The 25,795-nt window shown below is 36.9% G+C and overlaps 1 protein-coding gene across 1 annotated transcript; it reads left to right on the top strand.

Moving 5' to 3' along the window:
• Positions 1-23,322: 23,322 nt before the first annotated feature.
• Positions 23,323-25,008, top strand: LOC150100584 (la-related protein 6-like). Its single transcript, XM_090401637.1, has one exon. The coding sequence runs from the start codon at positions 23,444-23,446 to the stop codon at positions 24,713-24,715; it is 1,272 nt and encodes a 423-aa protein (XP_090257763.1). The 5' UTR covers positions 23,323-23,443; the 3' UTR covers positions 24,716-25,008.
• Positions 25,009-25,795: the final 787 nt, after the last annotated feature.

The following is a 25,795-nucleotide window of genomic DNA, read 5'->3' as shown; positions in this document are numbered from 1 at the left end:
TGAGAATCCAGTTTACTATGGAAAAGGAAAAGAACAATTGTTTACCCTTCCTAGACACCTTAGTTACATGCCTGCCTAATGATATATACAGTGAAGGCAAGTATACAGAAACCCCCCCCCCACACACACACAGGCAGATACATTCACAAATTCTCCCATCACCACCACCCCCTCTCAACAATATGGCTTTATTAAAACTCTTACCAAGAGAGCCCACAATCTTTGTTCCAGTGGAACCGCCCTCACTACTGAGCTTAACCACATACACAGCACTTTCCTCTCCAATGGCTACAATGATCACAGTATTAAAAAAATAATCAGTTCCTCCCCCATTCCCCATTCTTCTCGTCAACAAGATTTTAAAAATGCCATCACCATACCCTACATCTGTGGCACATCCGAAAAAATAGCCAAGATTCTAAAAAAGTACAACCTACACACAGCATATAAGCCCCACAGCAAACTTGCTACCCTTATCCATTCTACGAAAGATCAGCTCTCTCTCTCTCTCTCTCTCTCTCTCTCTGCCTGAAGTTTACAAAGTACCCTGTTCCTGTAAGCTGGTGTACTTTGGACAGACAGGCAGATCAGCATCCATCTGCCTGGAGGAACACAAGTCTTACATCTGTAAACACAACTGTGGTCATTCAGGCTTGGTTGACCATGTCTTGGACACCACCCACAGGGTATCTTGGAAGAAAACCACCATGCTCCACCACAGCAAATTCAAGAAAGAGAGACTATTCTTAGAAGCAGCAGCTCTCAGAAATCAACCAAATCTTAATAAATACGGTTGTATTAAACTTCCGAAGATTTGGGAAACACTCATCACCAGAGGTCCCACCTTACATTCCAGGCCACCTACAACTGCCCTTAGAGGGCGCTCCACCTAGATAGGACCCACGTGGTTGGGCTTAGTATTGTATGATATTTGTGTTCATGTTACATTAGTTGTTTTTGTAGTCCCCATAGATGTCCTAGTGACTAGGACGAAATATAGGAAGTATTAAATTCTGTTTTAATCCTTTCTGAGTGTTGTAAAAAATCTGTTAAGCCTCCAACATGATAAGCAACATTTCTCCAGTCATCACCTCACCAGTGTTCGTGATCATGTGCCTACTGAAGATCTTCCTATTCTTAGCTGTGACAGCATTCGAACCTGGGATGGTCATCTGCTCCTGTATCCTATCCATGACAGTATCTACCCTAATGCAGGAACAAGCCTGTATTTTGCTGTAAAACTATCTTCCCCCTTCCTCATGTCATTTCTTACAAAAATAATGGAGATAATCATTCTCATAAGGATTTTACTCTCAGTCCTCAGTGGATCTTAGCCTGCCTCAGAATGTGACCCATATTAGGTTTGGAGTCCTTGTGTAATTACTCTTCACATTTCCAAGGCATTATTTAAATCCTGTTTAGCATAGAGGCCTACTTAGTAAACTACTGTCAATGGTGGTCCTCCTTCATAATTTGATGGCAGTTTTTTATGTTTTCACTATGACATAAAGTGACGGGCAAATTGCTTTCTTAATATTTCCTGTGAGCTTTATAGTCTGCCATACTTATTAGGAAGGGATAATGGTGTGACTGTTGTTGGATATATCCACTAGTATTAATACGAGCTTTTCATGACCAGTTGAATGGCAATGACTCATCAGGTTAATGTATGGGCCAAGTATCTAGAAAGGGTAGATTGTTTTCTTTTTCTAAAGTGAGTTGAATCCTAGACTGTTGTTAAAATATGCTGGAAAGGTGTTTTGTCCAAATGATGAACACATTGTTCACCATTTGAACAAAATACATTGTTCACATTGTAGCATAGTAGGTCTGTGTGATGTGGCATTTCTCCTAAATGCCTATGTATAAAAGTCACCTGTAGGCAGAAAAAAGGGCTATTTTGTTACACCACAAACCCAAGTTTGGGATACAACGTGCTGAAATATCTGGAGAAAAGCTGGCTTGAATTAAATCAAGTCTTTAAGTGCCATTGACAAACAAAGAGGATATGTCAGAACGTACATTATCACTACTGTGAACATTAGATGAACATTAGCTTTTCTATACTAGACTTCAAGTGGGCAGAATTTTTTATGTAAGTTTTCCAGTATTCTGAGAGAGAGAGAGAGAGAGAAAGTGCTTTTGTTCAGTGTTTGGCTAATTTGTCATCATCATCAAATTCCTGCCATGTACCCTCAAGGAATGTATAGCAGGAATTTGTATGAAGGCGAATCCTTGCCATAGATATTTTAGAAATGTAACTTGGAGAGGCAGGGGAAATGATTTGTGACTTATGCAGGCCAGATGGTAAAATTGTTAAGAAGCCTGTGAATAATTTTGATCTGGATAGTACTAGGATCATAGTTCTATAGACAGCTGGTGGACTTTATATATAATTGACTTAGGTTTATGAATGTACAAAGTTGAGTTTGCAATCGCTTCTACTTTGAGGATAGTGAAAAGGTTTTTGGATAGACTTAAAGGCTTAGAATCAGTATTATATTTATGAATTTAGGGACACAAAACACACATGTTGAAATGATTATTTTACTAATTATTAATAAAATAACACTTCACGTTTTGACCCCCTGTATTGAGGTCATCATCAGAAGGATACATGTGTATAGGGAACCAAGCCTACATGTTCTTGCACTCTATACCGGTAAATTAAATCTACGCCGTTAATTAATCTTTTTCTTAGCCTAACCTCTAGCGATAATTAAATTAAATAAAAATTGAAAAAATAAATTAAAAAATAAAATAAAATAAACAATAAATAGATAAAAAAAATTAATAATTAATAAATAAATACTACAATAAACTGCTAAAGTCCTCATGTACTAAGATTCTTCTGGATTTGTACAGTTCAGATTGTTATACTATGATTTTCTTCAGCAATTGTACAATTCAAGTTGCTATTGAATGTTAAAGGGAAAAAAAAAACTTCACCAAGTCATCTTGTAGTGGGATTTTTCTTTGGCTTGTTCTGGTTCTTATAAAGGTTGCAAATGGGTCCTCCACATTCCTGGAATGGTTAGGCCATCATTTTTATTCAGATTTGGGTTATGTTTGAGCATTTCACATGCATCTTTAAATTTCCCCTTGAACCAGGTTTTGGTGTGGTGTAGGGACTTGGTATTTTTCCAATCAATTCTGTGGTATGTTTGGATGCATGGTCAGAAAGGCCTGTTTTCCAAAATGGAGGTATTTAATGTGTCATTTATGTTTGTCCTTCCTAATTAGGATGGTTCTCCCTGTTTCCCCTATGTATGGTAGGTTACATGTGCATTGTATTTTGTATATCTCTGGGTAGGCTAGGTGTGGAAGAGCATCTTTGGAAGAACTGAGTAGGTGTCTTAATTTTGTAGGGGTTTAAAGGTGGTTTTTTGGTTTTATTCTGTCTGGTTTTTGGAAATGCCTCTAACATAAGGTATGGTAATAGCATTCTTGAAATCTTTTTTGGTTTTTACTAGTATCTCTGTGGAGGATCTTGTGAATAGTTTTTTTACTGTATCCATTTTTTATTAATGTATGGTTGATTATCTTGTATTCCTGGTTTAGAGCTTGTTCATTTGAACAAATAGTTTGAGCTGTGTTTAAGGGTGCTCATGACACCTAGTTTTTGTGTATGTCTGAGGGAAGACGTGTGACGAGTGTGTCTAGGAATGGAAGATAGTTGTTTTTTGTTCTATTTCAATGGTGAATTGGATACATTTGTGTTGTTTATTCAGGTGGCTAAGAAATGTATTTAGTGCTTCGTGACCGTGGGGCCAAATGGCAAAAAAATATCGTCGACGTATCTGAGACAGATTTTGGGCTTTAGGCATGCTGACTCTAGAGCTTGTTGCTCAAAGTCTTCCATATAAAAGTTAGCAAATGGGGGTGGGGGAGGAGTGGTGAGCCCATGACTGTACCCTCTTTTTGAAGGTAAAAATTGTTTTGCCACACAAAATATCTGGAGCCTGCCATTGCAGGCTCCGGATATTTCGGCAGGCCAATATTATTCCGGATATTTTTGGCAGGTCAATATTATGGCCTGCCAAAAATACACAAAGCAGTCACACCAATATGTCCAATTGATGAAGGAATCGATAGCCCAAATTACAACTTAGTCAAAAAATTAGTGGCCACACTCAAGTGGTAGGTCAGTCCCCTTCCTACATAAAAAAAAATACATAACATTTCATAAACAAAATTAAAAACATTACACTCAATGACCAAGATTTATTAGTCAGCTTTGACATAACTTCCCTTTTCACCAATGTCCTGATCAATGATACTATCTTGCTTCTACAAAACATATTTCCACACAACATCATGGCCCTCTTTGTCCACACGTACTCTGCTCCGGATATTTCACGTGGCAAAACAATTTTTATCTTCAAAAAGAGGGTACAGCCATGGGCTCACCCACCCACCCCCCAAATTGCTAACTTTTATATGGAAGATTTTCAGCAATGAGCTCTAGTCAGCATGCCTAAAGCCTAAAATTTGGCTCGGATATGTCGACGATATTTTTTGCCATTTGGCCCCACAGTCGCGAAGCACTAAATACATTTCTTAGCCACCTGAACAAACAACACAAACATATCCAATTCACCATTGAAATAGAAAAAAAAACTCTCTCGTTCCTAGACACTCATCACACATCTTCCCTCAGGCTTTCTCTCCCTCTTAGTCTACCCTACACACACAGGCCAGCAGTACATACACAAAAATTATTATCACCACCCAACACAAAAACTAGGTGTCATAAGCACCCTTAAACACAGAGCTCAAACTATTTGTTCAAATGAACACGCTCTAAACCAGGAATACAAGATAATCAACATTTATAAAATTTATAAAAAATTTTTTACATTTTTTTTTTTTTCATTTTCTCCATTTATAAAAAATGGATACAGTAATAAAAACTATTCACAAGATTCCTCCACAGAGATACTAGTAAAAACAAAAAAGATTTCAAGAATGTTATTGCCATACCTTATGTTAGAGGCATTTCCAAAAAAATAGAACACTACACAAATAGAACCTCAAAACTACCTTTAAACCCTCTACAAAATTAAGATTCCAAATCAATTCTTCCGAAGATCATTTTTCACACCTGGCCCACCCAGGGATATACAAAATACAATGCACGTGTAACCTACCATACATAAGGGAAACAGGGCGAACCATCCCAATTAGGAAGGACGAACCCAAACGACACATTAAATACCTCCATTTTGGAAAACTGGCCTTTCTGACCGCTCACTCCAAACATACCACAGAATTGATTGGAAAAATTCCAAGGCCCCACACTGCACCAAAACCTGGTTCGAGAGGAAATTTAAAGAAGCATGTGAAATGCTCAAACATAACCCAAATCTGAATAAAAATGATGACCTAACCATTCCAGGAATGTGGAGGACCCATTTGCAACCTTTATAACAACCAGAACAAGCCAAAGAAAAATCCCACTACAAGATGACTTGAAGTTTTTTTTTCCCCCCTTTAACATTCAATAGCAACTTGAACTGTACAAATCCAGAAGAATCTTAGTACATGAGGATTTTAGCAGAGTTTATTGCAGTTTTTTATTTATTAATTATTATTATTTTTATCTTTTTATTTTATTTTATTTTTTAATTTATTTTTTCAATTTTTATTTTATTTAATTATCGCTAGAGGTCAGGCTAAGAAAAATATTAATTAACAGTATAGATTTAATTTACCGGTATAGAGTGCAAGAGCAGGTAGCTTGGTTCCCTATATGCATGTATCCTTCTGATGATGACCTCAATACAGGGGTCGAAATGTCATGTGTTATTTTATTAATAATTAGTAAAACAATCATTTCAACATGTGTGTTTTGTGTCCCTAAATTCATAAATACATAAATATGAATGCTGATCACTGTGTAACCTTAAAAGTTAGAATCAGTATTATGAGACTTGTAGATTTGCTGGCTTCATTTTTGGAAATTCTTGGCTGAAGGCAATGGAGATGTCAAAAAGGATTGGATCATACAGGACAAGTAGCTTCATTAGCATGGGTGAGTAACGTGCAAGTAGAACCAGTTTGTTCATTTAAACAAGCAAGACTAGTGTGGTTTTAAATGTGGAGCCTTGAGTGAACAAAAACATTGTTTCAATTTTATGCATGTAGGAATGATGAAATGATCCCTGAAACAATTTTTGGAATGTTTGTATTTCATTTTCTTTCCAGTGAATACACTTTGGGACCACAAATAAATACAAAGGGAATTTTTTACTTTCCATTTTCTACACTAAATCAGAAGCATTTCAAAATTTCATTTATATGAAATTTAAATGCTGAGTAGTAAAGAAAGTTGATTATTATTAAGAGAGGCCTCCAGGTGGAGGTCAGGAACTCATTGAGGAAGTCCATACTGTTTGCACCAGCTGTCATACCTGTTCTTGAATTAATTCAAGCTACCTACACACACACACAACATCCAATCACAGTCCATTCCAATCATGTACTACTCTATGAATGAAAAATCTAGCCCAAATTACTCTTCGCATTTCCAAGGTATTTAATCCCTGTTTAGCATAGAGGCCTACTTAGTAAGCTACTATCATTGGTTCCCCCCCCCCCCCCTTCATAATTGGATGGCAGTTTTTTATGTTGTCACCATGACATACAGTGGTGGGGAAATTGCTTTCTTAATATTTCCTGTTTGTTTTATAATTTGCCATACTATTGGGAGGGGATAAGCCCTTGCATCCTTTCTCCACCCCGTTCCATTAAATGAAAAATTCTATTTACAGAAATTCTGTATAATCCTTTCAGAAGTTTGTAAGTCTGATATCAGCCCTCCTTCTCCTATTTGCTAGTGTCTGCAGTCTACAAATTCTCAATCTGTCTTCATAATCACTGTTCCACAATCCAGGTATCATTTTCTCTCCTTTGTAATCTCTTCACTGTATCAGAATCACCATAGAAACCAGGAGACCTGTGCACAGTACTTCAAGTGAGACCTTGTAAAGAGGCAAAAGGACTTCCTTATCTTTACATGTCAAGGTTCATTTCAGTATTGCAATTATTCTCTGAGTTGTATTTGCAATCTTTGCTTTATAACCCTTAAACTTCAACTTGCTGTGTATTAAAACTTTGAGATCCCTAACCTCATCAGTTTTTTTCTAGCATAATCCCACTAATATAATACGACATTGGATATCTAATCACACCAAAGTACATAACCTTACATTTATTAACATTGAACTAATAGCCATTTTCACATGCCAACAATTCCAGCTTATTCAAATCATTCTGCAAGTACTGCATATCTGCAGCACTCCTGATTACCCTACCTATCTTTGCATCATCAACATCTAGCCGTATATCACATGAAATCCTTCCCAGTGTTATTAATGTACAGATTGAATATAAATGGACCAAGGACTGATCCTTGAGGCACAACAGTAGTTACCCTGAATCTTGCAGATTCCCCCCCCCCCATTTATGACTTTTTGATATCTGTCAGTCTGCCATTCTTATCCATGCCAGTAGTTTATAATCCAATCCCATTTGCTCCAATTTATGCAACAATTTTCAATGCTGCATTCTGTCAAAAGCCTTAGCAAAATCCAAAAGTATCATGGCATATCTATTCCCTTTGCCTAACTCATTGGTAACATTATTATAGAATGTGAGCAAGTTGCTAAAACATGACTTTCCCTTAGTAAACCCATGTTGTTCTTTGGGAAGTAGAGATTTTCTGTCAACCCATTTCTGAATGTGAGCCCTAACCAACTTTTCCAAGATCTTCACCACCACTCCTGGGGTACTGATTGGTTGATAGTTGAATACATCAGTCTTTGCACCATCCTTGGGCAATGGGATTACTATAGATTCTTTCACTCTTGTGGAATCTTTCCTGTTGAAATTATATAGCCTAGTCAAGGGAATAGCCAGTTCATCTGAAAACACTTTCAGCATCTGTGCTGATGACTTATCAGTTCCTATTGCAGAATTCTTATTCAGTTTGTGCAACAGCTCCCTCCTCATATACACGAGTTTCCTCATATGGTGAAGAGGTAGCAGTGAGTTCAATGTTGCATATACCAGGTTGATAGCTTTTAGCAAAATGGCTGCCCATTAGTTGAACAATCACTTCTACATCAATCACCCACATACCATCTGCATTCAGTAGTTATTCTTTCAGATTCATTCTTTCTTTTACTTGCAGCATAACAATAGAATTCTTTTGGGTTGTCTTTGACTTGCAGAGCAAGTTTCTTTTCATATTTGGACTTAGTTTTCCATACAACACTTGTGACACTTCTGGCTTGCTGCATATAATTATTTTTTATATAATTATTATTTATATATTTATATATTTTTATATATAAATATATAATTATCTTTTTCTTACGAATCTCCTGCTTAATTTCATTACACATCCATTTTACTCCTATTTATTCTTTGAACTCTTGGGACACATTCTGATATTGCACCATTTAAGTATTTTTTAAACACTTCCCACACACTGTCGATAATCCTTTCCATCCAGTAACTAATATCATGGCACAGAACCCAGCATACCTGTTAGTTGATCATAATTTCCTGCTTTGTAGTTCAGCATGTTAACTTTGCTGAATGGAACATTCATAAACTTAGCCACTATCCCAAGTGAGTGCTGCATGATCGTTGTGATCAATTGGAAGCAAAATAGTTACATCTTTAACTGAAACCTCCTCTGACACTGTAATCAGATCTAAAACTTTTTGACTTTGAGTTCCTTCTGTCACATGCTTCTTGAGGAAGTTGTCTCACAAAAGCTCAATAAATTCAGTTTCATTCTCATGTGATTTCATAGGTACCCGATCAATGCTTGGATAATTAAAATTCCCATTATGATTACTCTTTCTGCAACCATATTTATTTGGATGCATTTCTTCGTCACTAGCAACTGATCCACCAGGTCTTTAACAACACCCCAATATGTATTTCATCTAGTTACTCAACCTCACAGCAGATTGCTTCAAACTTACTGTTACATGAAAAACTGTTACTAGTATTGCAGTCATAGATTTCAATTCTGATTGGATTCAAGTTATCTGATATGCAGCATGCCCTCTCCTCTCCTATCCAGTCTGTCTATCCACTACATTCAATACCAGTTAGTACATCTGCTTCTGATAACTAGGTCTCACTAATGCTTACAATATGAGATCCTAATTTATTAACTAAGGCAACAAACTCTACTCCTTGGTTTACGATACTCCTTTAATTTGTGTACAGACATAATAAATTACCTGCATGCTCTTTTGTACAATACTTGTCTGTACTCTGCATGACATTGGTTCAACAACTTGCAGATCTCTGTTCTTATTTAGTTCCTTATTATGCAGACATCGTTACACATACTTGATAGGTCAGAACTGGACTAACACAGAATCGTTTTCTCTTTATAATCATTTCCATAATAATAACCATTCCCATCATTAACACAGCTACCTTACATTGTTGCTCTTACAAACAGATTCTCACAATTCCTCCCATCTTGACATTGTTAGCATCCAGGAATGTGTTAGCAGAGCTAATCTCAGGTGGTATGGTCACTTAAAAATAATGGGAGAGGAAAGGTTAGCAAAACAAGTGTTCTCTGCCAGGTTGGCAGGAAAAAGACCCAGAGGAAGACCAAGATATAGGTGGATTGATACAGTAAAAAGTGCCCCAGAAAACAGAAATATAAGATCTAATAATGTTGAAGTCTTGACAGGTGACAAACTGATTTTGAGGAAAATTGTAGAATGGAAGTTAGTAATGATGTAAATTTTTCATGTAGTACTATTGTATCCTGTACACCCCATGAGGGTACATGACAGGAATTTGATGATGATGAAATCATGGGAATATAACAAGCATCTGTATTTAAGTTTTGTAGATCTAGAAAAGATATATGACAAAGTGCCAATAGGAAAGCTGTTCAATACACTCCAGCTGTATGGTGTAAATGGGATATTATATCAAGCAATACATAGTCTCTATTTGAGTTGTAAATCAGCACTTAGAAATGACGGAAGTACAGGAAGATAGTTTGATGTTAAGTCAGGTGTGCAACAAGAATATAGTGTGCAAAGCACACTATATTCTTGTGAAAGCAGTATTAAACCTGATATCAAAATTGGAGATGTTAATCGCAGCCCTTTACTTTATGTAGAAGATGTTATACTCCTAAATAAATCCAGGACAAGTTTGAAGTTTGTAGGATTCCCTTTGCCAAATTGAATAACTGCTGTAATAAATTTGGTATGAAAATCAGTATTGACAAAGACAATGAAAATAGGCAGAAATATTGAAATTATCAACTGTATCCTAAATGGAGAACCGAAAGAACAAGTAAAACATTTCAGCTTAGGCACACTTTTTAGTGAAGATGGTAATTTAAATATGAAAATAGACAGCAGAATTGGCAAAGCTGGTATGGTAGGAGTCAACTGAATAAATTTTTATAGAATAAGAGAGAGATTAGTTAGAACACTAAACCAGCTGTATGCAAGATAGTGTTCAAACTAATTCTAACTTATGGATCTGAGAGCTGGGTTAGAAACACTTGATCAAAGACTGGAGACCTCTGATATGAGAGTTCTGAGAAAGATTAGTGAAGTCAACAGATGGCATCAGTGGTAGTATCACATTAAAAATGAGGATATTGTGAAAAAAAACTTTACATTGTTAGTATTTAGGAATGTGTTACAAGCTAATCTCAGGTGGTAGAGTAACTTAAAAAGAATGGGATAGAGAAGAGATTAGCGAAACTTTATTTGCCAGGATGGCAAAAAAAAAAAAAAAAAAAAAACAGGATGACCAAGACGTAGGTGGATTCATACAGTTAAAAGTGCCTTAGAAGACAGAAATACAAGATCTGGTAATATTGGAATGTTTATAGATAACAGGGTAATCTGGAGAAAAATTGTTGATAGAAAGTTTGTAATGATGTAATTTTTTATGTAGTGCTATCATAAAATCCTGCACACTCCCTGAGAGTATGTGTAGTCAGGAATTTGATGATGATGGTGTATTCTCTAAATATTTTCATGGCAAATGTTCATATAAAAGAGCATCAATAATTCCCCCACTTAGTAATAAGTCTGTTGGAACACATGAAGCTGCCATCCAACATTCCTTCACAGTACACCTTGAAACCCACAGAACAAGTTTCTTTTCCTCCTCGTTCATCCCTGCTACTCTGTACTGTAGAACAGTTTTCTCTCTTATGCGTTTCTCGAGGAATACAATATACTGTACAGGACTTTAAATCAAATGTAAACAAGTTTCTTGTATATCCTAGCCCACTACCCATGCATGGTACTAAATGTACTATAGGTTGATTAACCAATTTGACAACTTCACAACCTCTTGCAAAGTCAGCCCCACATTCTGCTGGTGTGTCCTGTTTCCACAATAGTTGCTTAGTGAGTATTCCCACTATAAAAGGATGCCTTCCTGGTTGAAGGAAATATCAACTAGACCACTAGGCGGTAGATAATGATCACATTGTGAAACACCACCACCTGGCTTATTGGATGCCTGAAGTGGCATGTGTCATGTTTAGTCTCAAGAGCAAGGGATTCCAGTTTCTGTTCCTCCCCCCCCCCTCTTCTCTGTGCAGTGTAAGTGATACCCTTCAAAGTCATGCCAATTATATTTAGAGACCAACAATCTTCTCCATTTTGAGAGTACATCAATTAAAACAGTGGTGCTGCTGCTAGTTTAGTGCACTTGCCAAAACCTGTCATTAACAAGTCAGAAGGCCTCCTGGTCAACTGGTACATAATCCTGTTGCCACATACTCTGCCAGGTCATGCCTGGAGATGGAGTTACAGTGCCACCCACATACCACTAGTATGTGGTCATGGATATCTTGTCCAAGAGTCTCTCTTCTCTCCCTTCATGTCCTTCCATTTAATACTAATGATGAACTTCACAAACAATAAGAGTGACTCTGTGACAAAAAGGAATCCACCTCATAAACTAATTCCAACTGAAAAGTTAACCATTCATAGCATGCAAACTATGCCAGAATCTCGATAAAAACTCACTTTCGAGGGTAAAAAATGTCAAGAAACTTCTTTCTGTCCTCACCTGCATCGCTACACATGGTACGGATTGTGTATGCAATGAATATAAATAACTCCACTTTGATGGATGGAATTTGCTGTCATTTCAACAGGGCAGTTTGTAGTGGTGGAGCAAAAGAAATTTTATGGCCACAAGTACTTAAGCGCTAAACAGATCAACAAGTCATCAACAGCACTCTAATTAACATTAACTTACTTCACATTTTTACAAAAACATAATCATGCAATAGAACTGTTTGAATACAGTAAATTTATCACGTAAGTCATGAAAGTTATCAAAACTTATAGAAATATCGACAATCAAAATCGATCTCAGAACAATTTCAAAGTGTATTAGATGTAAGAGCCCGTAGCTCAGATGGTTTAGGCGAGCCATTTGGTTGGAAAGACCTGGGTTTGAGCCCTTTCGATAAAATTAGTGTTTAAGTGTGTACCATTTTTTTTTTTTTTTTTAATCAGATTGTAGACATGTTCGTCACATTCCTTGTAAACGGTTATGTATTATGGATGGTATGCAGTGAGTTGTTTTCATTTGATTCAGTGAGTGTCTTTACAGCTTTTTAATTTTTAATCACAGCATTATTGAGCTAGGTTTTCCAAAAATAAACTATGAAAGAGTGAAATTTTTTGACAGATACAGTATAGCTATGAAAGTATACAAGTAGCTACTATTCTAAAATTATTTAAAAGAAAAAAAAAGTTAAATTACAAACAAATACTGTGACTATTAACTAAATATTACTTGTTCACAAGTACATCCTATGCATACCAATTTTTTTATTATTATTATCATGTACAATTTAAATATAAGTATCTTCCAGCAGCCTAGCGCAGAGACCGCCTGAAGATAGACTTATAGTTCTAGTCTAGTTGCTGACTGGAGGAACTTTTTCTAAGCCATTTTTCGACTGGTTCCTGAGTTAGTTGATCTCTGGCACGAGCAAGCGGGAAACTGAAGAAAATCAACAGTAGAACCCAAATTATTTCAGATATACTGTTATAGTTAGATACCAAGAGATGGCAGCACTTGTTTGCTGGTCTCTTCATCGATGGCCGCCTATAATTAGTAATAGTCATGTGCCAGCTATCTCTGATTGGCTACTGGTGGAGATTGAACTGCCCACTCAGTCTCCAAAAGCTAGATAGGGTTAGAAGGCCTCGCTTTCTCCCTATAAGGGAATAAAAGGCGTCAGCTTATTAATATTAAATCATGTAAAAAACCATCAAAATATTGCCAGATTCACAGCAAATTCATTTGATACTTAACACATTTTTTTAATTTCGAGAGTAGATTTTACTATTTATTTTATTTTTATTAATATATATTAATTATAAAAATTATAATTAGCATAAAGTATATATTAATATTCCTTTTTTATAATTCATAAGGGGAAACACTGCTACAAAAATACTGCAGTAGCTTTTTGTTTAGTTAAAAAAACTAAATACTTGATGGTTATAAGAAAGCATCAAGTACTTTTATGTGTGCAGAATTTTACTTTATTTATATAATCTTGTGTAGTAAAAAACGAAATAAATCATCTTAAAACTTTTTTACTTTAAAAAAAAAACGAAATCTACTCGATATAAAATGATAAGCCTTTTTTTTAATGTTCTTTGTAAAGAAGTTATTTGAAACGTTTTGAAACTCAGGGGCTAGCCTGAGTGTCGAGTTCAGAATCAAGGTGAACCAGCCTACTAGGCCGGAACTCGGGGGTTGGGCGCCGTAGTCACCAGGCGGATAGGACCCCTCCCCCCCCTTCCGAGTTTTCAAAATTCAAGGAGAACCGGCCTACCAGTCTGGAACTCGCGGGGGGGGGAGCCCCTAGTACATTATATTTTAAAGTAAATGCATGTTTTCTAAATGAAGACGTGATTAATTTAGAATGAATTTATTGCAAAACAAAAAGTTATGCCAATGCAAGAATTTCACCTGAAAATCACATTTATAGTCCAGTGTGGCATAATGCAACTAGGATTTCAGAGTGCCCTTCTAACATCTGTGCCCTTGATACTGCACTGGTCACGTTTTACAGATCTGCAAGGATATGCTGTAGTTTAGAGGGCATGTTGCTAAAGCAGCCAGAATGGTTCATCGGATTACTTATTGAATAACACTAAAAGCAGAGATAAGGGAATTCATTTCTCTATAAAGCCTTGATATGACAACATATGGATTACTGTGCTCAAGTCTGGTCACTTGGGTTTCTTGGGGATGATGAATTGGTGGAGAGGATCCATAGATGAGTGAGCAAGATGGAGAGCGGTCTGCAGAATGTTTCCTACGAAGATATATTGAGGATTTGTGGATTATAAAAGCTGGTTGATATGCGGGAAAAAAATGGACGGGGTTATGATAGAAGTATTTAAGTTACGTAATGGCTTTTATAGGATTGATGTAGGGGAAATGGTTCAGCAGTTAGCTAGAGGAGGGGAGGCAAAACAAGAGGTCATCTCTGAAAGTTGGGTATGGCTAGCAAGGACGAGAGGACAATTTTTCACTTGGAATGAATTTTTCACAGTAGGGAATAGGTTGCCTGAGTGCGAGTGCTTTATATGTTAATGGTTTCAAGGAGAGGTAGGATAAATATTATGCTTATAGTTTGGGTCTCCCATGATGAGTCTTAGGACTCCATGGAGGTGCCCATGCAATAACAATAAAATTCACTTCATTCCCAAAACTGTAGTGTGCTTCTTCATTCTCGAACTCAGTTATGTAAAAAAAGTCTATAAAATTTACCGAAAAGAAAAAAAGAAGCAGGTTAATGTCTTTTAATTTCTGTATTAAAAATGATGAGAGAACATTTTTATTCTTACTTCGATCAGATATCGAAGTACTTGAGTGTTCGAAGTTTCGAGAAAAGAGAGGAGGTGACGCTAGAATACATTGCTATGTTTCAGGAAAATCGTGAGTTTCTCTCTCCTCAAAAAATAACTACCACCCCACCTCACACAACCCTACGCTGTCCCACCAAGAAACCGAAAAGTTTAACATAACGTGGAAAATGCGCCACCCTCCTTCAACAAATGATAAAACCCCAGAAATACGCACTAAAAAACTCAACATAGATATCTTCCCGGACATGGTAACAGAGAAATGCAATACTCGAGAAAAGGGTGAACTGGTAAACCCCCCCATCTCCAGAAAAATTCACCAACAACAACAAAAATAGATACTACTACCAAGAACATAGAAATCTCCTAGGCAAAGGGACCAAAACGGTCCCTGCTTGCTTGCCAACCAAGAAAACATCCTGAGGCAACAACAACAAAACTCCCTTTTCATAATCTTTCCCTCATCTAACTAGCTTTATGGAACTTCTAAAAGGTCTCCATCTGACAAAATTTCCCAATATTCATTTCCCATCTAAAGACATTGACAAACATTCATGCTCTTGGTAGGATTCGAATCCACGACCTTATAATTTCAAACTGTTTTGCCAATAAAAATGAAACTAACACGCGAAAGGGAAAAAAAAAATTCTTCTATCAGGCGTTTGAACAGAAGACTAAATTTAGCAGAATAAGCTTCAAAAAAAAAAGTTACGGTACATTTCAGTGTCCATATTTCCATTATTTTTGCGAGTACTGTTAATGATATCTGCAGTAAACTATGTTATTCAAAGAACTCTATTTCACCAAGGGAAGAAATTCATCTCCCATCTAAAAACATTGATAAACATTCCTGTTCTTGGTAGGATTCGAACCCACCACCTATTATTATTATAATTTCAGACTGTTTTGCCAATAACAATGAAACTAACACACGAAAAAAACTTCTATCAGGCATTTGAACAGAAAACTAAGTTTAACAGAATAAACTTCAAAAAATGTTCGGGTAGATTTGAGTGTCCATATTTCCATTATTTTTGCAAGTACTGTCAATGATGTCTGCAGTAAACTACGTTATTCAAAGAACTCTACGAGGATGTGCTGAAAAGTTGTGATAATCACCATGAAGGAATTGAGGTAGAACCATATTCTAGGTGTTTATCAGAACTTTTCAGCGCCTCCCCTCGTAAGTGGTACTTTCGTAAAAACTTGAGAAGTGTGTGAAAAGTTTTAATGCATTTTATCAAACTTCACTTCACCTTGATGTGATTGTCTGTAATAATTCCTTTCGCTTTTTTTTATTTTGATGTTATTTTTAGTATCTTTGATATATACTTATTCCGCCACAAATCTTCCGAATGAAACCAAAACTGAAATAATAACATGGCAACTTGTAATGTTATTACTTCCAAACCTCCACGGAGTTTGAAGACTCATCACCAGAGAACGAACACTCACATACGATGGCGTTGATGTTGGTGATTGGTAGTAGAGGTGGAGTGTTGTATAGTATGTCCTCCGGTGATGAGTCTTCGGACTCCTTGGAGGTGTCACGAATAATAATAATAATAATACCGCAATAACTATCGTACCTAACCTTGATGACATTCAGTGTTGGAGCACTCACCATCCACTCCAGCAATGTTTTCATTCGCCATGCAAAGAATCTCATTTTCGCTTCCTTACATGACCTTTGTAGTAACAGGAATGACCTCTCGTTCTAGCATCACTCATTCTCCTATGCAATAATCTCACCTGTATATATTTGATAGGTCCACCAACTTATATGTATCTATATCACCTCTCCTCTTCTCTGCAGATCACATTCCATCAATCTACTCCCATACTAGGTTGGGTAATGGATTTACAGTGATACTGCTAGACTTTGCTAAGGCCTTTGACAGGATACCACATGGAATTCTAATCAGTAAACTGCAGCACATAGGGATGGATATAGGGTTGGGGAGATGGATAGGAGGGTGGTTGATTGAGAGATATCAGAGAGTAGGTTATTCAGGAGTGTAGTCCAAAAGAAGGCCTGTTACTAGTGGTGTGCCACAGGGTTCTGTTCTTGGACCACTGGGCTATTTAATTTGTTCATTAATAATATAGAAAAGGATCTGAGGAACTGTTCATTTATTTGCTGATGATGCAAAGTTGGGTAGAGCAATAGTGAATGCACTTGTTAAAATTTTGCAGGATGATTTGGATGGATTGGCACTCTGGGCTAATGAGAATGGATGTCAGTTTAATGTAACAAAGTGTAAGGTTATGCATTTTGGTGCAAAAAATTAGCAGCAGTATATATCACATTGGTGGAACTGTACTCCAGTAGGTTGACGAAGCCAGAGATGTGGGTGTGTCGGTGGATAAGGAATTGAAGTTTAGGGAGCACATAGCAAAAGTGGCTAAATCATCTCATCAGATCACTTGGTTACTGAAGAATACTTTGACGAGCCTTGATAAGACCCCATCTTGACTACTGTGCCCAGATCTGGGCACAGTAGTCAAGATGGGGTCTTATCTTTCTTCTTGATGGAGAGGAGGTAGAGAGGATCCAGGGGCGAGTGACCAAGATGTTAGCTGGTCTATGGAATGAACCTTATGAGAACAGGTTGGAGATCTGTGGGTTACAAAAATTGGTTGATAGACTGAAAAGGGGTGGTATGATTGAGACATTCAAATTACTGAATGGTTTTTACAAAATTAATTCAGAGAAAATTTTTCAGAACAGGTCTGATGATGGGAGAACTACGGGCCATCCATGGAAATTGAGCAAGAGTGTAGTTAGCAAGGGTGTTACAACTGGGTTTTTTACTTGGAGAGTGGTGAATGAGTGAATTAAGCTGCCAGAGTTTGTTGTGGGTGCCATGACTGTAAATGAGTTCAAAGCAAAGTATGATAGATACTGTGCGAATGCCGAATAGTTGTTTTTGATATGTTTAGGGCCTCCCTCAATGAGTCCAAGGACTCCTTGGAGTTGCCCGTAATTTTTTATTGATTTCTCAAATATTTACATATATACAATGATCATCTTGAGTAACATTCAGTATATTATTTTACAAAGTTCAACACTAAGTGCTACATATAATGAGATTTCAATAATAATAACTGTTCTTTTTTGCTATTTTTTAAAATAACAATCACAGTAATAATTTACAATTACTGTATATAGTTCAGAGTTACACGAGTTATATAATATTACATGGAGTTTACTATTTTTTTTTTCAAAGTTTGAGAAAGTGTGATTATACAACAGTATTTACACATATGCAATTTCATGCGAATGAAATTGGGTCTTGGAGAAGAGCAGGTGGTCGTATTATGTGTATATGCCCCGCAAGTTGGCTGTACAGCAAAGGAGAAAGATGAGTTCTGGAACGTGTTAGATGAAGAAATGAGGGAACTGGAAGAAAACGAGATGGTGATTGTCAGAGAAGACTTGAACGCAAATATAGGGAGACAGAATAGAGACTGTGAAAGGGTGCATGGTGGCCACGGAGTGGGAATGATGAACCAGGAAGGAGAGAGGGTTGTGGACTTTGCAGTAGTATTTGATCTGGCAATTGTGAACTAGTTTTTCTACAAGAGGGAAGAGCACTTGATAACATTTAGGAGTGGTAACAACAGTTCACAAATTGACTACATTTTGACTACAAGAAAACATCTTAAGGTTGTGAAAAATTGTAATTCCAACAGATCAAGTGACACAGCAACACCGACTGCTGTGCGCAGACTTTAAAATAAGATCGAAGATAAGAATCTCTGGAAGCCATGAGATGAAAATTACTCACACTCTCTTAAAAGAAGAGAGTGTGAGGAATCGTTTTAGGGAGAGGGTGTGAGAGAGGATTTCGGATGGACTGGAAAGTGTACAAGATTGGTGGAAACATAATTCAAAAGTAATCCTGAGCTGTGCAATCGAGGTGCTTGGTGAGACATCTGGAAAGATTAGAGAGCAGAAGGAGGGTTGGTGGTGGAATAATAATGTGCAAGTGGCAGTGACAGCTAAGAGGAATGTAAAGCAGAAGTGGGATGAGTCAAGAGTGGAAGAGGACAGAGGTGTACAGAGAAAGAAAGAAAGAAGCCAAGAGAGTTGTGGTACAGGCGAAGGCCATGGCATATCAAGATCTGTATGATCAATTAGAAACAAAGGACAGAGAAAAATTTATCAACTAGCGAAATGTAGAAATAAAGCAGAAAGGACATCTTACATGTGAGGCAGATCAAAGATGCTGAAGGAGGAGTATTTTGGAGGGATGTGGACATAAGAAACAGATGGAGAATATACTTTGAGGAATTTTTGAATGAGGAAAATGCAAGGACTCACAGAGAAGATGGGCAGCCTTCTGAGGGGATGGTGCAGAACATCAGTAGAGTGGAAGTGACGGAGGCCATGAAGAGGATGAGGAATGGAAAATTGGTGGGCTCTGACAGGATTCCAGTGGAGGCATGGAAGGTACTGGGGAAGAGGGAATTGACCTGCTGTGGGACCTGTTCATGAAAGTTTGCCAACAGGAAAATATACCCGAAGAATGGAGAGAGAGTACTCTTGTCCCCATCTACAAGGGTAAAGGGATGCACAAGACTGTAAAAATTACAGAGGAATAAAGTTGATGTCCCACACAATGAAAATCCTAGAAAGGGTTCTTGATGGTAGATTGAGGAAGGTGGAGATTGCAAAGGAACAATTTGGCTTCATGCCTGGTAGATCAACAACAGATGCTATCTTTGGGTTACAGAAGATGATGGAAAAGTATTGAGAGAAACAAAGGAAGCTACATCTCGCATTTATTGATCTGGAGAAAGCATACGATAGAGTGCCAAGACAAGAAGTCTGGAAGTGTCTGAGGGAGAAGAAGTATCCGGAGAAATAGGTCAGGTTGGTGTGGGAGATGTACAGAAATGTGAAGACAAGTGTTCGGACCTGTCTGGGACAGATGGAAAGTTTTCGAGTAATAGTTGGCTTGCATCAAGGGTCAGCATTAAGTCCGTTTCTGTTTAACATTGTGATGGAGGTGGTGATGGAGGAGGTGAGAGAAGATGCGTCTTGGACAATGTTGTATGCAGATGACATCTTGCTGTGTGCAGATTCAAGGGAAGAAGCGGGAACTAAACTGGAAAGATGGAGAAAAGTACCGGAAAAGAGAGAGGTATGAGACTGAGCAGAAGTAAGACAGAGTATATGTGTTGCACAGTGGGTGGCGGACAGGAGACAGATCTGGAGCTGGAAGGAAATGTCATCAGGAAGGTGAGAGACTTTAATACTTAGGTTCAACAGCGGAAGAAGATGGAGGAGCTGAGAAGGAAGTGGGATGCAGGATACAAGCGGGTTGGAGGAACTGGAGGGAGATGGCTGGAGTGTTATGCGATAAGAGGGTGACAATCAATCTGAAAGGACAGTAGTGAGGCCAACTATGACGTATGCTATAGAAACTGTGGCCCTGAGGAAAAATAACATCAGCAGAATGTAAGTAGCAGAGAATAGAATGCTTAGGTGGATGTGCGATGTGACCAGAAAGGATCGTCTGAGAAATGACTATGTGAGGGGAACAGTGAAAGTTACTAACTTAGCAGCGAAGATACAGGAGGCAAGGTTGAGATGGTTTGTGGGATGCAGAAGATGCAGATGGCTTGCACATCCATCTGCATCTTCTTCCCACGAATATGTGGGAAGAAGATGCAGATGGATGTGCAAGGAAGGAGGAAGCGTGGGCGGCCAAAGAAGAGATGGAGGGAGCTGGTAGAAGAGGACTTGAGGATGGAGAACTTGGATGTGGTGACAGCCCAAGACAGGAGGATGTGGAGGAGACTCATCATCAACAGTGACCCCACTTAAGTGGGAGACGCTGCAGAAGAAGAAGAAGATTTACACATATGCAATTAAAATATATTTCGTAATTCTCACAAACATACAATGTAAACTCATTATTTACATTTTTTTAATAATAAAAAATGATGACATCGCATGCTGTTTACTATATTAACGGAACTGAACTGCAAGAATTTGATGGGACAAGAGACTTTGGAGTTATTGTGGACAGAGAACTTAAGTTTAAAGGGCATATTGCAAAGATTGCCAAAACATTACATCAAATTACATGGTTGTTGAGGAACACACTAATAAGCAGGGATAGGGAAGTTATTGTTACACTCTATAAGGCATTAATAAGGCCGCATTTGGACTACTGTGCACAGATCTGATCGCCAGGATTTCTTGGTGATGCGGAAGTGGTGGAGAGGATTCAGAGGCGGGTTACAAAGATTGTTGCAGGTCTGTGGGATGTTCCCTATGAGGATAGATTGATGATCTGTGGCTCCAAAAACTAGCTAATAGACATAGGAGAGGAGATATGATAAAGGTATTTTACAGGATTGATACTGATGATATTTTTAAGACCAGTGCAGAAAGTGAGAGAACGAGGGGGCATCCCTGGAGATTGTGTAAGAGTGTCGTTAACAAGGATGTTAGGACTAGATTTTTTACTTGGAGGGTTGTGAATGGGTGGAATGCTTTGCCAGAGGTGGTTGTGAATGCTTCAACTGTGAATGAATTTAAGAAGTATGACAGGTATTGTGTAAATAATGGTTAGTGTGTCAATGTCGGGTCTCCCGCGATGAGTCGTCTTTTGACTCCATGGAGACATCGTTAAAATAATAATAAGAATAATAATAAGAAGAATTTATTACATTATTTTTTTCATTTTACATAGTAATATTATATTAATGATATTATCACATAATAATAATCAGTATTTTCAGTATTTTCTTTACTGTTATGTACTCTACTGACTGGTTTGTTACATAATCTGCATTCTTTGATTATAAGGATTACGTGTAGATGAGTGAGGCGAGTTAATCCCACCTACTTCAAAGGTTGGGTTAGCTTTTATGAAGAGAGTGGGAATAATAATAATACTCAACAGATACTAAATTTCATTAAATTCTGCCCAATCGAATTATTAGCATCAATTAAATATAATATAAATATGCTGGTAGAATAAAAACTGAGTCACATGGGCGAGTGTGTATTCCAAACTCCAAATTTTATTAAATTCAGAGTTATTGCAACATAAAATTTATACATTTTCGATTGAAACGATTTAATAGGTAGTTACGCATTTTTCAAATTGCACATAATAATAAAAATAATAAATTCATAATGGTTTGTTTTAACAAGAAACGGACAACACACACACAACACTGTGTGTGTGTGGGGGGGGGGGGTGCCACCTTTTGGTAAGTCCAAAGAGGGACACACTTATCGAATATGAAAGTCACGAAATTCTTCTCTCCTCTAAATGTATAAAATGAAAAAGCCAAAGTTGAATATGTAATTCTAACCTTATAAAAAATTAAACGATTGAATACATTGGTATACCGGTATTAGTGATTTAATAATATTTGTATTTTAAATATATAAGTTGTCCTGCTTAGGTGTAATTCGGGACGCTGAAATTTTTCTTAAAATTCGGGACAGATGGCAGAGAGAGAGAGAGAGTGAAAAATGAAAGTTATTATAGTAGAGAAAGAGATTTTAAGTTCAACTCTGGTGATGCAAGTAAAGGAGACAATGCAATGTTTATGTGAAAACAACTCACTTTAAATAGGTAATATGTTCGGATATGTTGAAGAATTATTATTATAAATCACTAAGATTTGTCATAAATAAGAATATGGAAGATTATGCAATAGTAATTCTTTAAATAGAAAGCAAGGCTTATTTCACTGCCTTCTTTTAAAGTAGAAATTTGTATTTATAAGTTAGCTTTTTTAAGGTTCAAGTGATATTTTATTGAAGAATTATCAAGATCACCTTTAATAATGATTCGCTAATTTACTTGCTGTATTTATTGTAGATTAATGTGAAGAATTATTAACATCCCTCCTTAGCAGAAGGCCAAATATAATAGGAATGCTCACGTGATATTTTCCTTTGGTTAAAACAGTTTTCCATTTTAAAAAGATCGGTACGGCGAAAGCATTTCCCATTTCCCCCACGTTTTCGGTATCAGTATTATACCAGACTTTCAACTAATAAACTAATCAGTGTACTAATTAATATTATTTTGCACAGCTACTAATTATGATTTTAGTACTGCTAATTATAAACATTTTAATTACTTATATACTTCTCCGTAAAATACTAACACTATTAATTTTCACACTTCTAATTTATTCGCGTTTACAAAAATTATGCCTTTTGCTTACAAACACTTATCTGCAGGAGTTCGAGTTTGTAACATATATTCCACTTCTGTTACTTAATTTGTAATTTTTCCATGTTGTAATGCGCGTATCGCGCGTTATTATGATGTATACAAACAGTAAATTCAACTCACTTAGAGCGTGTTCTCAGATGAATATTGATGAATTCTGTACAGATATCATATTACGTGATATTCGAACTCAGCGATATACAACCGTGTAATTTAGCTCTGGCTTTTGAAAATTTGATACTTGTGCAAAGGAAAATCTGGTACCAAAAAAGCGAGTTTGATCGATAGTGTAAAACACAAATGGAGCAGAATTCTTCTGCGGTTACAAATGCAACAGAAATCGATGAGGCTCCCTCTACAGGTAAAGATGATGAAGCCTTTGACATTCATAAGAAAACAGAAAATGAAGATCTGTTTAATAAACCTACTTCAAATACTACTGATGGCGAAGGACAGAAAGCGGTCGTGGAAAAGAGCTCTCAAGACTTCACTCCTCCTGATGAAAATCTGAGAGATCAAATTGTAAAACAAGTAGAATTTTACTTTTCTGACGACAGTATTTTAAAGGATACTTTTCTTCTAAAACGAGTTCGCCGTAGCAAAGAAGGATACGTAAGTTTGAAATTAGTTGCTTCTTTTAGAAAAGTTAAATCTTTAACCAAAAATTGGAAAGTTGTCGCTTATAGCTTAAATTATTCGGATAAACTCGAGATTAATCCAGAATGCACTAAAATACGCAGAAAAGCGCCCCTTCCTGAATACGATGAAACCGTTCCATTCAGAACGGTACTGATATGCAATGTTCCAACGGAGAACTTGAACGAGGAAAATATTTTTGAGCAGTTTTCAAAATATGGCGAAATTGTACGCATTCGAATCATGCATCCAGAGGTTGAAACACCACGAGATGTGAAACGCTTTTTGTATAAACACCCTAAAATTTGTTATAATGTTGCTGGCTTTGTAGAATACGAGAAACGTGATTCCGCTTATCGAGCAATCACTGATATGGAAAAAAAAGAAAACGACTGGCGGGTGATTTCTTTGACTACTTTTCCGTCCCCAAATCATTCTCCGAATAAAAATAAGAACAGAAGTAATGCTGCTCGCAAGAAGAAACACGTCAAACATCATTCCAAGTTACCACAGACTTTTCTAACAAGCAATGAAAACAGTACTGATGCAAGATATTCCAAGTCAAGAATGCATTTTTCAAGTGCTGTGTTGTCTTGCCTATACTGTGCTCACCAAGAACACGATGTTTGCTTTCCTCAGTATCGTAATATTAACAAAACTTCAAAAACTAATAAATCTCCTGATAATGTCTATGTGCATAATAAACAGAAACCAAGAGAGCAATTAGGATTTCGGGCTAAGCAGAGCTGTTGCAGTTGCAATGATGGTGACAGTTTTGCTATGTCAAACCAGTGGTCCAATCGAAAGTTAAATGTTAAAGATAGTGGATTTAAACCTCAGAATTGTCGTTTATTGATTCCAGAAGGCGTAATTCGACTACCTAAAGGACCTGACGATACTAATGGTTTTCACCAAGTTAGATTAAAGGTGACATGACGGGAAATTTTCTAATTAGGTTGATATCTCCTTATTCCGGTAATTCTGCAAAGTAGAGAATACACATCACCCCAAACCCATATCTGAATACTTATGTTAATTAATACTATTTCTTTTTTTTTTCTTTTTGTCTTGATTTTAGAAAGCTGTTTTACATTATAGTGCTCAAATTAGTATGCATATTTATTTCACAACCTCTTATACACCATGATAGAGGACATTGTCATTTGAATATCATATAATCTCTGTTCTGTAGTATTTATTTATAAATTAAATTGATACAATTCATTTTATCTGATGTATTGTCTCATTATTGTAAATGACAAAGTGATTAATTTTTAATCACTACTCAACTTATTTTATTTGTTATAAAAATATATAAGGAGATTTCAATATACATTAATTCCACTCCGAATATGATATATTCGGAATAAAATCAGTATGAATACAAAATCCTATAGTAATAATAATAATAATAATAATAATAATAATAAAATCTGGAATGCATTGCTTTGGCAGTGCATACTTGAATACTTAAGCAACAATAGCAAGCAATTTTGGCACTATTATAATCTTTCTTTATTATTTAACTTTATTTCTTCGGCAGGTTCCCAAGTTAGTCGATCTCTGGCCCGGGCAGGTTGGTTTATCCTCCCGGAAACTCGGTTTTTTCATCCCGTAAACTCAAGAAAATCGTCCGTAGTGCCCGCATTATTTCGACAGTAACATATCGTGTTATAGTTAGATACCAAGAGAGATGGCAGCACTTGTTTGCCAACCTATTCATCGGTGGCTGCTATAATTAGTGATAGACATGGGCCAGCTATCTCTGATTGGCTACCGATGGAGATTGACTTGCCCACTCAGTCTCCAAAAGCTTGATAGGGTATAAAGGCCTCGCCTACTCCCTATAAGAAAATAAAAGGCGATAGCTGGTTTATTATTTATATATCTCCCCGTGTGGTGGTTGGGATAAGAATAGCCAAAATGTAGCTCATGCATGTCGTACGAGGCGACTAAAATGGGTACCTTGGGAGGGTAATGGATGGTGATGCTGTAGCCAATGAAGTTCTAACTGAG

The sequence above is a fragment of the Typopeltis vanoorti genome, chromosome 12, assembly GCF_054136105.1.
Source record: "Typopeltis vanoorti isolate ZY-2024b chromosome 12, IOZ_Tvanoo_1.0, whole genome shotgun sequence".
Taxonomy (NCBI): domain Eukaryota; kingdom Metazoa; phylum Arthropoda; class Arachnida; order Uropygi; family Thelyphonidae; genus Typopeltis; species Typopeltis vanoorti.
Note: the sequence above shows the minus strand (reverse complement) of the source record. Positions and strands in the feature narration are given on the sequence as shown.